Here is a 15,357-nt window from a genome sequence, read left to right as displayed (position 1 = left end):
GGGAAGAGCCCAGCAGCAGGTGGGAAGAAATCCAAGCGGTCTTCTAAGACCTTTGAGGGCGCTCTGGCGACGGGGGCCCAACAAAAGGCAAAGCACTGCGAGTCCGCGGGCACAGGGAGCGCCGATCGGTCGGGCTCCTCGGCTGCAAGGCAGGGCGCATTATCACTGATACCATCAACCACGAGCCAACGCTCTTGCTCGGTGAAGAGGAAGTCGGAGAACTCCCGACTTCACGAGAAGCCCCGATCAATCCCGACGGAGACAGCCAAGGGGGGGGTGAGGCAGCGACCCTCCACCCAAGGTGAAGGCTTCGGGCACGCCCAAGGTCGTGAAGGCTGTGATTCTTCCGGCTAAGGCCTCGATCGAGGCAGTCGTGGCAGCCCTGGCGAAACCTACGGAGGCTTCCCCAGTGGAGACGACTGCAGGGGCTAGAGTTTCCCTGCCACCCCGGAGGAATCCTCTTTTCTGCCTATCGAAGACCCCCGTGAAACCCCAGCAGGAGAAAGGGGGGGGGCACGGTAGCCATAACGGACACGGATACCACCTCTGAGGATGAGTTGGCAAGCGTCCAAAGGATCCTGGACACGAAGTTCGAGGAATCCAAGGCCCACAGGAAGGATCCTGACGTGGAAAGCAACGAGGGAGCCGATGAGGAATATAGGGCCGCGGAGGACCCCACGCCCCAACCATCGGTCTCTTTGCAGACGGTGCCCGTACCACAGGACAATTCGGTAGCCATCTTGATGGCTATACAGGCCCTGTGCATGGAGATGAGGACAAGGATGCCCTTACCCCCCACCGAAGACCCAGCGAAACCTGGTCCGTTGGGGAACCCGCCTAACAAGCGGAGACTAGTCCATCCTCCTCCCCTCTTGCGGCCTTCACCTCCATCCCCTCCTTCGAGGGATGAGACGGGTACGGAGACGGCGACGACTGGGACGGACGACGATGGAATGGACCTCCCTTCCTGCTATTTGTGGTCCAAGGGCGACACTATCAGTTCAAAGCCCTTCCCTCCGGATTGAAGTCTGCGCCCCGGGTGTTCACCAAGTGCCTTGCACCAGTAGCGGCGCGGCTGCGCCTGCAGGGGATCCACGTCTACCCCTACCTGGACGATTGGCTCATCCGAGCAAAGTCAAGAAAACTCGCCGTCGATCACACAGCGAAGACCGTCCGACTGCTCACAGATCTGGGATTCTCGATCAACTTTGTGAAATCCCACTTGGTACCGTCGCAAGTCGCCCTGTTCCTGGGAGCCAGGAACAACACATTGGCGCGATTGGCTTCTCCGTCAGAGGAAAGGATGAAGGCCATCCTGGGCAAGGTACAACGGCTGTTGACCATGGATGAGGCCAGGGTGAGGTCCATCGAGACCCTGCTCAGCATGATGTCCTTGTGCATCTACCTTGTGCGCCTGTGCAGACTGCGGGTGCGACCACTACAAGAGTTCCTCAACGCCCTTTTGGATGCTAGCGATGGGCAGCTTCGAAGACAGGATCTCACTCAACGAGACTTTCCGCCATGCAATCCGGTGGTGGGGCACCTGCGCGCATCTGGCAATGGGCACGGACTTCCAGACCCTGGCACATCAGGTAACGGTGACGACGGACGCCTCCCTGGAGGGATGGGGAGCGCACACGGGGGATCTCCATGCAAGAGGCCTTTGGCTCCCGGAGGAGAGGTCACTAGACATCAATGTCCTGGAGCTCCGAGCCGTGTTCTGGGCCCTCAGGTCCTTCCTTCATCCCTCAAGGGCAAGGTGGTAAGGGTCTTCACCGACAACACCACCACTATGTTCTACATCCAAAAGCAGGGAGGCACCAGATCCCCAGCCCTATCCAAGGAAGTCCAGGATCTGTGGTACTGGGCCTTCGCCCAAGGGATGTTTCTGGTACCCTTCCATCTGTCAGGAATAAAGAACACCATCGCCGACTCACTCAGCAGGGAGCAGCACTTGTGCCACGAGTGAGAGCTGTGGCAGGATCAAGTGGATTTCCTATTCCAACGATGGGACAATCCCCAGATCAACCTATTTGTGACGGCGACGAACGCCAAGTGCCGGAGGTTCGCTAGTAGGTTTCCCCAGCCGGGGAGCATGGGCGATGCCTTCTCATTCCCCTGGGACGGCCTGTTCCTGTATGCGTTCCCGCCGTTGCTGCTGCGACTCATCAGTCAACTCAGACGGTCCCGGTGCAGGATGATCATCGTCGCACCGGCATGGCCGAGGCAGATCTGGTTCCCGGACCTTCTGGACATGTCCGTGTCACGCCCCCCCCCCCCCCGTCAATCTGCAGAAGGACGCGGAGGTGCCTGTTAGGCAGAAACCTGTGCAGTTCCCTTAGGGACCACTGCAAAAGGCTTAAGACTACAGGTGTTGGCAGAAAACCCAATTGGTAGCAGTCTGTACCACCCACATTTACCTGGTAGCTGTGGCTGAGCAGCCAGACTTCTCTCCAGAAGAGTTAGACAGTATATAGAGTATACAAGATAGGTACCAAAATACAGTAGCACAAGCAAACACTGACCAGAGCTTTATCAAAGTATATAATTATTTATTTAAAGACACACTTAGAAACACTCCAGCACTATTATTGTAAGCAAGATCAAAACACAGTCACTATTAATATATATACATCCCTTATTCCTTATTAGACAAGTCTTAGTTAACACCACTTCTTTTCAGACAGAGGTGAGCGCTTAACTAAAGATGGCACTCCAATAAGTTATCAAAAACGGGAGGGAAAAGGCCGAAATTAGAAAAGCACACAACACTAATACTTAAGCACCCAGCAAGGCAGGAAAGTCAGTCTACTTGTGAGCAAAAAGTTCAGAGGCCAGGCTGCCTCTTAGAGAGAGTAGAACACCAATGTGCCCAAGATCACAGTTTAAGAGGCTTGAAAAGTCTTGCAGAGAGTTCAAAAAGGAATTAGTTCAGCTCAGAAAAGTTCAGTTAGCCAGCCCAGGGCCAACCCAAGTGGTAAGTTGAGGTTTAAAGAGACACTCCACACAGACCGTTGCGAGGGAGGCCAGGCGGACACAGTACCTTGAAAGTGGAGAGAATCCTCCAGCGGGGGCAGTTGTTCCTGGCAGCGGGTGCAAGGCGCGGCGTCGTCCAGAGGAAGAGAAGATCTCGACGTGGAGGAAAGCTGAAGGTCGTTGCACTGCCAGGGAAGAAACCAGCCGCGGAGTTCTCCGGTTAAAAGGTACTACCCTTTTATTCGCGGTAGTGGTAAAACGTGGTATCCCGGTTGCCGGGGTGCTTGGCACAGGCAAGGCGGCCACGAGATGATCCGGGAAGGCGAAAAGGCGGGCAAACTGGTTATCCCCACCAGTCAAAGGAAGAACACTCTTCGGGATGAAGGTTTCCTCTGTCGTTGGAAGAAGTGGTGAGGCGGTTCAGCAGGGCTCCACCGGTGGTGTCGTCGTTGCAGGTCGGCTCAGCTTCTCCCTCTTCGGATTCTTTGGTCCTGTGGCGACGTCTGAAGTTCCAGTCCCCAAAGCCCTGCTTTTATGCATAAAACCCCCATTCATCAGTCCTAGCTGTCACTCAAACATGCTAAGTGGTGGGCCGGGCGGCTCCCTACTGGGCCAATCTCACAAGAGTGCGACTTGAGTTGCCGAGGCAACTCAGTCCAGGGTGCCTAAACCCCCATCCCACACATGGTGTAGACCCAGACAGAGTGGCACCACTTTTGGAGGCTTCTGTGTAGAAGCCCGCCAAAAAGTGGAACAAAGGGCTCGACTTGGGTTGGAGTTACAGAGGCGAACACAAACGCCATTTCAAAACCGAGTCCTGGCAAAAAGACCCAACCGGGGAATAAATATTAAATAAATAACCCAGAGGTATCTTTAACATTGCACCAAAAAGTGGTGCGTTTAAAATGAATGGGAAAATCCCATAGGAAATATTCTTAAGGAATATTTCGCGTGGTAACCACTGCCACCAGCCAGAAACTCGACGAGGGGGGACTGCACAGTGCCCCCTCGAACAACAGACCCAGCAGCAATCTAATTACCCCTACCAGTACTTCCACAATATGATGGTTTGTGCTGGTTCTGTTCCCAATTTAAGACTAGTAAAGTCAATGGTGACTTTACATGCCCTGGTAGACAGTAGTCAGTCCCAGGGTATGGAGTCTGTTTGGGGGTCACTATGACACCCCTGTGTTACTGCACTGAGGGTGCTGTGTAACACACTTACCAAAAACCCCATGAAACCCTATGGACTAAAAGACCCCATAGCCCATAAAACACATTACACAGTCAAAGGATATCTCAAATCATGTCTAAGAGTGGGAGAAAAAGAGTCTCACTCTTAGCAGGAGAAAAAAACAAACCCCAAAAATCCAGCAAAGCTGCTGGGGGACTTACTAGGTTTGGGAAATTAGCCTTAACAGAGAATTCTCCCTAACAGCGCCATCCTCCACCACGACCCGGGGTCGCTTAACTTGCAGGCCTGGCTCCTGCAGCACTAGAGTTTGGAGGGTACGATATGCCGGCAGACTGCAAAGAGGTGCTTGCAAAGGCCAGGGCGTCCTCGACTCTCAAGTGCTATGGACACAAAGGGAAGAGGGGGAAGAGGTTCTGTCTGGTGCCGTGCACAGAAGATTAACCCTCTGCGGATTACGGCCCCTCAAGTGCTGCCGTACTTGCGATCCCTGGCCAAGGCGGGGCTGGCGCATGCCTCCATCAAGATCCATCTGGCAGCTCTCTCCCGCTACACCAGAACTCCGGGGCGCTCGTCGCTATGGTCCCATCGCCTGGTGAAGGAGTTCATGAAAGGACTGTTCCGGTCGTTCCCTCCGGACAAGTACCCAGCCATACAACACTCCACACTGCATTCATACCGGTTTCGGGCAGGGCTGTATCAGTCATTGTGTCAAACACCAGATACTAGACACCCACAACATAGAATGCGTATTCGTCACACACTCCATTCACCCAGGTCCCACCCACAGGTATACCCACAACATACGGTCATTGAAAAGGCTGCAGCCAGTCTGGTCAGCACTTCCCCCACACTCCCATATATGGAACTTCCACCCAACAGTCAGGGGGAAGGGACAGAGTCAGGGCTTCCCGGGACTTCGGGAAGATCAAGGTAACAGGTGATGGAAGTCAAGAGGCCACAGGGACCATTTTGTCTCCATCAGGAATCTACCGATTTCAATGACAGGGCCTGGGCATCCCAAAATGGAGGACGCTCAGGGCGCCAGTCAATTCAGCACTTAGCTGCCACCAGCCCATACCCTGCTCTGTGGGACACACACAGGTGCCCAAAAACTTACACTAGGGGCACAGGGTTGTACCCCCATCCATGGGTGCCATATGGGTATCCCATGGGTCTGTTCACCAAACCAAAAGAGAGCGCTGTACCGCCAGGAGTCCCACATGAATTCCCGCGTGGAAAACACGACAGAACACACGATAAAAAGCAGTAAAGGACAAGGATACGGAGGCCCTGTCCCTCTGATGCATTTCCAGCATCACAGTCTCCCCCCCCCCCCCCCACACCCTCTCTTCCCCCAGACTGAGGTTAGGGTGCCTAATCTCCCATGAGATAGACACCCTCATCCAGACGGTCAACATACTTTCTGGAAAGGCCATCTGCATTATCGTGACTCTTCCCTGGTCTGTGCTCTATGGTGATGTCTAGCCCTTGCAGGCTAATGGACCACCTGAGCAGTTTCGGGTTTTCACCCTTCATCTGCATAAGCCACTTCAGGGGCTTATGATCTGTTTGGACCTTGAAGGTAGACCCTGTAAGATAGGGCCTAAAACGTCTAAGGATCCAAACTATGCTAAAACATTCCTTTTCAACAGTAGCCCACCTAAATTCTCTACCCTTGAGTTGTCTACTGATGAATATGATAGGATGTTCCCTCCCTTTGTCATCTAACTGGGACAAGACCTCTCCAATTCCGGTGTCGCAGGCGTCAGTTTGAACGATAAAGGGCTTGCTGTAATCAGGCGCACACAACACGAGTGCCCTACAGACTTTCTTTCAAACCATCAAAGGTCCTCTGACAGCCTTCAGTCCAATTAACCTTCCTAGGCTGTTTGGGCGAAGTCAGAACTGTCGGTGGTGCAGCTATGGTTCCATAGTCTGCCATGAAATTGCGATAGTACCCAGTGAGGCCCAAAAAGGCTCTCACCTGGGTTTGAGTAGTGGGAGTCTCCCAGTCATGTACATCCTGTACTTTAATGGGGAGAGGTTGGATTTGACCCCCTCCTACCTCATGACCAAGATACGTGACTTTCCGCTGAGCTATCTGGCACTTGTGGCCTTGATAGTGAGGTTAGCCCTTTTTAAGGCCTACAACACCTTATCTAGATGTCAAATGCTCTTCCCAGGTGGAACTGTAGACGGTAATGTCGTCTTAGTAAGCCACACAAAAGGCTTCCAGCCCACTGAGCGCATGGTTGACCAATCTCTGGAAAGTGGCAGGGGCATTCAACCCAAAAGGCATGACCTTAAACTGGTAGAGTCCCTCTGGTGTTGAGAACGCTGTCTTTTCCTTGGCATGGTCCGTCTGAGGTATTTGCCAATAGCCTGAGGTAAGGTCAAAGGTGCTCACAAATTTGGCAGCAACTATGGTGTCCACGAGCTCATCAGCCCTGGGCAATGGGTGCGTGTCAGTTTTGATGACGGCATTGACTCCTCGGTAGTCCACACAGAACCTCCAATCCTTGGTACCTTCCTGGGAACTTGCCTTGGGGACAAGGACCACTGGACAGGACTAGGGACTGGTTGAGGGTTCAAGAACACCCAGATCCAACATCATGGCGACCTCAGCCTGGATGTGGTTTTTAACTGTATCTGACATACGGTAGCACCTGCTTTTGACAGGCACACTGTCACCAGTGTCCATCTCGTGCCTACACCACAGTGTAAGTCCTGGTTTCAGGGAAAACCGAGGTATACTGCTGGAGCAAAGCCCGGCAGGCCTTCTGCTGCTCTGCTGTCAGATCTGGAGAGAGATGTACTCCCTACATTGAGACATCCTGAGGGTTGCTATGCAGCAAATCAGGAAGGGGCTCACTTTCATCCTCTTCTTGCTCTGAAGCTAGGAAGAGACATGAGACTTCTGCTCGCCTGTGGTAAGACTTGAGCCTGTTAACATGGAATACCTGAAGGGCCACCCCAGAGGCTCCCATGTCAACCAGATAATTGACCTCACCCATCTTGGATATTATCCTGAAGGGTCCAGTCCATTTATCTGCCAAAGTCCGAGGCTTGGTAGGCTCCATCACGAGGACCTCCTGTCCCAGAGTCCAATCCACTTGTGATTCTTTAATGGCATGCCAGTACTTGTTCAATTCCTGGCTGGCCTTAAGATTTGCTGTTGCCTGACCCATCATCTGTGTCATCCTCCACCTGAGGCCTAACACATAGTCCCCCACTTGCTTGGTGGAACCTGGAGGGGTGGCCTCCCAACCTTCTCTGATCAAGGCAAGGGGCCCCCCTCATGGGATGTACAAAGAGTAACTCAAAGGAGCTGAAACCAACACCCTCTTGAAGTACCTCTCTGTAAGCAAACGGCAGGCATGGCAGGAGAAGATCCCACTTCTTCTTTAGGCGCTCTTCCAAAGCGCCTAGCATGCCCTTGAGTGTTTTATTAAAATCTCTCAAACAGACCATTGGTCTGGGGGAGGTAAGAGGTGGAGAACTTGTAGGTTACCCAGCACTCTTTCCACATGGTTTTCATGTAACTCGACATGAAGTTGGATCCTCTCAGAGACAACCTCCTTAGGGAATCCAACACGGGTGAAAATGCCCAGGAGAGCCCTGGCAACCACCTTGGCCATAACTGTCCGAAGGGGTATAGCCTCGGGGTACCTGGTGGCATGATCGACGGAGACCAAAATGAACCAATGTCCACCTGACTTGGGCGGGACAAGGGGACCAACAATGTCGATGCCCACCCTCTCAAACGGTGTGCCAACCACTGGCAATGGTTGCAGTGCCGCAATGACACTGCCTCCAGTCTTGCCAGACAACTGACAAGTTGGGCAGGTCCGGCAGTGGGACTCCACTTCTACTCCCACCCGTGGCCAGTAGAAATGGGCAGAGAGCCTCTGCTTAGTCTTCTTGGTCCCAAGATGACCAGCCAAAGGCACCTCATGCGCCAACTGCAGCAGGAAGGGCCTGTAAACATGGGGTATCATCAACCTCTTGAGGGCACCAGGTTCAGGCTTAGTGGTCTCACTAACAAGGGGCTCACCCTCCCAATAGATTCGGAATGTCCTAGGCACTTCTCCTTGTGCCTGGGACAAGGCCTGTTTCCTCAGACCCTCGAGAGAGTGGCACTCTCTCTGTCCCTTACAGAGGTCTGCCCGGGAGGGTCCCCATTCAGCTAACAAGCATTGAAGGTCGGGATGATCCTCTGGGTTGAGATCCTCTCCCACATGAGTCTTCTGGCTCTTCTCCCACAGGAGTTGAGACAGGGTTTACCACTGGACCCAGCCCGTCCGGAGCATGGATCCCAATGGGTGCTGTCGGAACAGCAGGAAGAGCAGGGGCTCCCTCCACAGAGGTGGCCGTCTTACTTTTCTGTTTCCTTCGTCTCTTGGGTTTCCCCGTCGGCAAGGATACCGGGCTCGCAGCCAGACCCGGTGTGGCCTCCGATCGGGTGACCGCCACAGCAGCCATGGGTAGACCATCCGTGATCATCCCCAACTCGACCAAATAGTTTCCTAACAAAATGTTCGCAGACCCGTTGTCATTAACCAGGATCGGAAGCTTTGCTGTCTCGTCTCAATTGTAATGTTGACTAAGGCTACCGGCGATAATTTGGGAGGCCCACCAGCTAACCTGGTGGTTCTCAGAGGAGCACCTATATAGTCCTCTGGCTTGAGCAGGGTCCTGGCCACCACTGTCATGCTTGCCCCAGTGTCTCTCAAACCAGTAGAAGGCTGGCCATTCAAGAGGACACTTCTCAAAAACCTATGAGTGTTCTGTGGGATAGTTGCCAGTGCTTCTGCGTCCTGGTCCCTGGCCCCAAGGGACACTAAGGAAATCTCTACAGGAGCAGCAAGGTGATCACAGTAGAGGAAGAGAGGACAGTGGTCTCCACCTCAGGTAGGGATAAGTCAGGCTGGCAGCCTGGACTCCAAGTGCCTTACCCTTACACTTGGGGTCTCCCCTTCGGTGGTACAGAGCCCCACAATCCCAACAAGTGCCAGGAGTGCGGATTACAATACTGGAGCCACTGGGACCCTGCTTTGCAGCAGGCGGACCACTACTTACTCCCACCCACAACAGACTTATCCCCACTGGGTTTTTTGGTCTTCGGAGAGGAAGGTTTTGGTTTACCCGACTGTGACTGCTTTTGGGACTCCTCAGCTTTCTGAGAGGCCCCCTTTTCTTTGTCCTTCCCACTGGAGTCCCTAGGGGACACCCAGTGGGAGACCCACTTGTCAGCCAACCTAGCCAGCTTAAAGGGGTTCAAAATGTTCTGGTCAGCAACATACTGACGCAGCTCTGGTTAACAGGCTTCCGAAAAATGCTCAAAAAACAAAAGGTGGGACAATTCAACAAATGTTTTCACTTCTCTTTGTGGTCGGATTTCTGTTTAGGACATGCTACTTAACATATTGCTTGCCTAGGCAAGAATACACTGTGACTCATGTATTTAATCATTTTGCTAATTATGAACATTTATTGATATTTTATTTCTATCGCGCTCATACACAAGTGTTTCAGAGCGCGGCAAGGGAAGGGGAACAGGGGAGAACAAAAACAACGATCTTGCTAGGCCCAGTGACATTGAGAACGTGCAAGTGCAGGGTAGAGGGGGAAGGGGGAGAAGTGCATCAAAGGGGACCAAAAGGAGAGTGGGGAGCGAGAAGGAAAAAAACAAAATTAATAAATAAAAAGGCAACAAACAATGGGAGTGCAGCCAGCAAGTGGCAAGTGCTGGGTTTATGGCAGCAGGCCATGTAGGTCTGAAAGTGCAGGAAGAAAAGGGGAGGGCTGTATGGGTACAGATACAGACCCCAGTGCAGGGAGTGGCCCGGAGGCAGTGCGTGAGGGTGGCAAAATGAGCAGGTACCTGGGCCTGGAGGACAGGGGGTGGCCAGGTGCATGGTGCCGAGGGAGAGTAGAATCAACAGGGGAGAGGAGAAGGCAGAAGCAAAGAGGAAGGTTTTGAGGTGCTTCCGGAACCGGAGATGGTTCTCCTCGTTTTAGAGTGGCAGGGAGCCTGTTCCAGAGGGAGGCCCCAGCCGAAGACAGAGATCTACCCCCAGCTTGTTTCATTGAGAAACGAGTGACCCTGAGGGAGTTAGAGGTAGAGGAGCAGAGTGCTCGAGATGGGAGGTACTTGCATAGGGATGGCTGAAGGTATGTTGGACCCAGGCCCCAGAAAGCCTTGTGGACAATGCAGAGGGTTTTGAATGTAATTCTTGCATCCACTGGAGAGATTTCAGAGCTGGAGAGATACGATCCCAGGGCTTGAGGCCAAGGACAAGTCTCGCAGTCCTGTTCTATTTATTTATATATAAAAAACATTTTCCTGTCATGCTCTCCATATCTCATTCATTCGACTGATATTTTTAATCTTGTCTTCTAATCTCCTAAAAACCTTGGTTTCCATAATTCTGCATTGTGTGCATGAGCCTTAGCCTGCCTGGGCCCTTTGACAGACAGCAAACAGCTGCTGAGTTAAGTGTTGCTCTTCCAGAGCTAGCAAACACCACGGCAATGCCTGTAGTCTTATTTTTAGCATAGGCCACATTCCTTTTGGCAGAGAGCCCGCTTCTACCATGCTTGGAGAAAAACTAAATAGGATTTCATATTTACCAATTTATTCATCTAATAGTTATTTGTACCTTATATTTATATAACTGCCTTCTCTAAGTGCCCACCCATGTCCGTGTGTGTTATTTGCATGACAAAATGCATTCTCTCACTGCTCCTCCTTCCCCCTGGTCTTTTGTAGAGCCTGGAAACAGTCAACAGAAGTCTTGCCTAATGCTTAAGCGCTTGGGAATGAATGAAGGAAGGCGCGCTAGTTCCCTCCCAACAAAACCTAAGGGGTAACTCCCTGTTCATCCAAGGTAGGCTTTCTAAAGTTTTGTCTCAGACAGAACTTTACCAAAACCTCATAACAAAAACTAAGATGGACGATAGTTTTACATGTTAAGAATGAAGAATAGATTTGGAGACCGACAGGCAATGTTCCCTCTAATTATTGTTCTCTATGTGCGGAAATGACTGGCCTTTGTGCGCACATTATTATCCATGTGCACATCTGACTAACGAGGTAAGCCACTTTGAGAACATGCATAGTTGGTGAGCGATCATTCCTAAAGCATTTGTAAGGGAGTTTCTCCTTTCCGGATCGGTCACAATACCTAGCACGAGTAATCCTTCTGAGACAATACAGAAAAATCGTTTTATTCCACTGGGAAAAAAATCAACTTTGTTACAAAAATCAAGTAACACTCATAAAAGTGATGGGTGGAAGGTTTGGAATTAATCTGAACCACTGGCATTGCTCGGGGCAACCTTCCACACCACCGTTTTTTAGCCCGTCTGCGCCATTGTAAAAGGGGTCCAGCCATATGCAAATCAGTCAGGTACTGCCGCCAATGGTAGCAGCCCAGCTCGAACTGCTAGGCCAGGTCCCCTCTGCACGGAAACACAAGCAACCCCAGACATGTTTCGGCCTTGTTGGGCCTCCTCAGTGAATATGACGAAAATGCCTGTGCCTCTGCTTACCATCCACATTAAATTTTACTGTGAACAGAGCTGTGACAACACTTACTCAAAGCCAGTCTTGCAGCTTAGAGGCATACCATCACCCATTATTATTCCCTAAAAACCGGATAATGTGCCAAACAAAAACAATAAACATATATGAGCCTACCCCCTGCTCCTACCCACAAAGCTCCATTGATATTTTCTAAACAGTAGCCAGCTGAGTAGTGGCATAGGACAGAACTCTACTAATACTACTATCTGATTTCAGGAAGAATTTTAAGGGGAAATAACATCTTTTAATAGGCATAACGTATTCTTATTGGCAAAGAAAATTACTTTTTTACTCCCTAATAAACGTTTGTTTCCATGTAGGGAGTAAACGATCAGGAGTGCCCTACTTTCAAACCTGACATAGGAAGTGAAATGGCAGGGCACATAATGCAGTCTATAGTTCTGCCGCCCTTCCTCACCACAGCCTAGACAAAATTCAACAAGAGCCTTACTGATCCTTACTGAGGTTTCTTATGGAGCATGTGGAAGAGAAGCAGATGCATTTTCCTTTTCTGTTAATAGCATTCTCAGAGGTACATCAGTGTGAGTCCCATCTTCCGTAACTAGGCACCCCTCTTCTGGAATTCACTGTTACCAGTTTAGGAAGCTGTATGGGGATGCTAAGGGCATAAGGTACAAGTGTGGCAGTCAAATATTGGAGTCATGGGGGTGGGGAGCGGAAAACTATTTGACTGATGTATATGGGCATAGCTGAACTATACCTTCTGTTCACAGAGCCACTTTTTCATATTTGTTTTAAACTCTTGAGGCTGTGTTCCATTTTGGGATTTTGAGGTTTTTAAGATCATACTTTCATAGTAGTGTAATGGAAATAGGCTACCAGAATATCAAGAGTAGTTTGAATATTCTAGTTTTATTAGGAGAGAAAGCAAATGCCAGTTAACTGCTGTGGCTTGTGCATTATTAATTCTTGAGGATGGGAACTGTCTGTGTGCGCTGCTAAAATTCTTCTGAGCGGCACACAGAAGGAAGCTGGGCAAGCGCACATGCGCACAGCTTAGAGGGAGGGAACATTGCCGACAGGAGAGTGGTTTCCGTAGAGTGACCTGGACGATAACCCGATTGATGTAAAAGAAAAGCATGGTGAAAATCCAAATAAGCGTTAAATTGACGCTTCAGAGTCTTAGATATGCAAGGAGTGAAATGGGGTGAAAATTTGCAAGATCAGATACATCCAGTTAATGTTTTTTTAATAGAGGAATGACAGTGGCTATTTTAAACAAAGCCAGAAAGGACCCAGAGATTAAAAATGAAGTTAAGAGAAGTGGACAAGAGGGAAGAATGACCTTGACCTGTGAAGTTGGATGGGAACAAGTGATAATCGCTAAAACGTCACTATCTGAGGTGGGAGTAAAGGAAGGAGAGTGAAATGGCTGAATTTACAGCCGTAGAAGAGCAAGATGAAGAGCAAGCATGATCAAATAATAATTGAATATTGTGCATCTTGTGGAAATAGCAAAGTCATTAGCCGTGATTAGAATTTAATGAGGGATTAGATGGAGAGTCAAAATTGTACTAAGAGTGAAAATAGAAATCCAGCAGAAGTCCTCTCAGACTGAATAAGGGAATGAAAATAATCTGCCTCTGCTAGGGTCAAAGAACTTGAAAATGACTGATGAAGAGAAGACCTGAAACTTGGCTCAGTGCGATGTTCCTGCCATTTCCATTCATTTCTGTGTAGACAGATCCTTAGTTTCAGAGATAGACAAGAGCAACGAGGTCTGCCCTGACGGGTGAACGGTGACCTAGGAAACAGTGCCTCAAGAGATGAGGACTGCAGAGTTGGTCATCAACCATGCATCCAGACTAGATGAGGAATCCTGGCCAAATGATTCCCTCCCACACACTCAAATTCTCACTGTGTAAACCAGTCATGCCCATTGACTACCTAGCCCCAACATCTCTATTTTACATCCCACACACTTCTCGCGCATCTCGCCACCACCCGCAAGCACCCTGCAGCTTCTTCCTGTGCTCTATAGGCCATCCTTCACCGCTTCACTCGTGCATGTCTCCTTACACCATACGACTTTCTCTTCCCTGAAATGGAAAGCGGAATGTGCATTAAATGCAGACTTTAACATCTGCCAGCGTTACAATGACATGAATTTCTCGCAAAGCTAGCATGACTATGCTATTCGTGATGACATCGGTGAGCAAACTGCAGCATACCTGTCCATTGTTTAGATCCAAGGTTTCCTCAAATACTGATGGTGGCACAATCAAGAAGTACTTAATAAAATCTAACTACTTTGGTTAATGTATTTTTCTTCTATAGCCGGCGTCAAGAAACAGAAGAGAACGAGCAGAACTAAGGCCCGACTTCTTTGACTCTGCAGCCATCATAGAAGACGATTCAGTAAGTGTACTTCCGATGTGATCATTGCAGTGATTTTGGACTTTGAAAGTTTTCCAATTTAAAGAGTAACATGTGTCTGTTTGGCATGACTTCATTCTGAAACATTTGATTGGTTTGCTAGTTATTTGTTTTGCTCAGGTTTTCTTAATCAAACCTTTTATTTAATTAAATTGTTCCATGTTTCTCAGTGGCTAACTTGGGCGAGGTCAGCTAACGAGCATGAATTCATGTCCTGAATTCAAAACATGTCCTGCTTGCTGAGGGTCTGCGAGCAGGAGACTGATGGCTTCTTTTTGGTTTGGTTTTTTCTGTTTTGTATTATACATCAACATACATAAGAGCACAGCCCCGCCCCCCCCCTCATTTCATCACCCCACCATCCCCCTGAACGCTTTCACATTACCACTGAAGGTCGCTTGGTAAGAAACAGATCACATACATTCCAGACATTTCCCCCGATATCCTCATACAAATTGACTTTGTTCTTTAGTCGAAAGATTACTCTCACACAGAGACATCCTAGTCATCTCTTGTGACCAATCAGGTATTGTAGGGGCCTTATTAGATTTCCATACGTGCAAACTGTTTTTTGGCCACCTGAGCAGATCTTAAAGATGCAGCATTTTTGAGGATATTAAAGGTCTTCGACCAGGCAATAATCCCCAAAACAATTGTTTTTTAAAAAAAAAGAAAAGAAAATCCAATTGCAAATTCAAAACTGTTAATTTGTCCTCCAAGTTTAGGGAAGTCTGAGAGAAGTTCTGACCTATATTCTCCCAACCCGCTTTTGTCAAATCTGAGTGATCTGATTTCCGACTATTAGACCACGTTGCCACTAACTCAACTTTCAGCCATCCGCTCTTTGCTAAAGTCGTGTATATGATATGGCATTTATAGCGCACCTGTACACAAGTGTTTCAAATCGTGACGAGACAAGGGAGGAGGAACAGAGGGAAGACGGACAACGATCTTGCTAGGCCAGGTGACATTGAGATCGCGTAAGTGCAGGGAAGGGAGGAAAGGGAAAGTGCGGGAGGGGGCAGTCCAATACATAGGATCAACAGTACAATAAATAAAACAGTATGTGAAATTGCGGCCAGCTAGTGTCACGTGCAGGGGTAAGTGCAGACATCAGGTGTCAAGAGCTGGGGGGACTGTAGGGATACAGAAACAGCCCCCAAGTGCAGGGGTTGCCCGTTAGGCAGTGCAGTTATGCAGC

At 49.7% G+C, this 15,357-nt stretch overlaps 1 protein-coding gene across 5 annotated transcripts in view; it reads left to right on the top strand.

Annotated features, from left to right (window-relative positions):
• STAG1 (STAG1 cohesin complex component) overlaps positions 1–15,357 on the top strand; it is a 2,120,576-nt gene that overhangs the window by 2,070,792 nt on the left and 34,427 nt on the right. For all 5 annotated transcript variants that reach the window (XM_069618021.1, XM_069618024.1, XM_069618022.1 and 2 more), the window contains one exon: positions 14,058–14,138. In XM_069618021.1, coding sequence (XP_069474122.1) covers positions 14,058–14,138 — 81 coding nt within the window. The remainder of the gene's footprint in view (positions 1–14,057; positions 14,139–15,357) is intronic.

Source organism: Ambystoma mexicanum, chromosome 10 (assembly GCF_040938575.1).
Source record: "Ambystoma mexicanum isolate Mex_15411 chromosome 10, UKY_AmexF1_1, whole genome shotgun sequence".
NCBI classification, from domain to species: domain Eukaryota; kingdom Metazoa; phylum Chordata; class Amphibia; order Caudata; family Ambystomatidae; genus Ambystoma; species Ambystoma mexicanum.
Note: the sequence above shows the minus strand (reverse complement) of the source record. Positions and strands in the feature narration are given on the sequence as shown.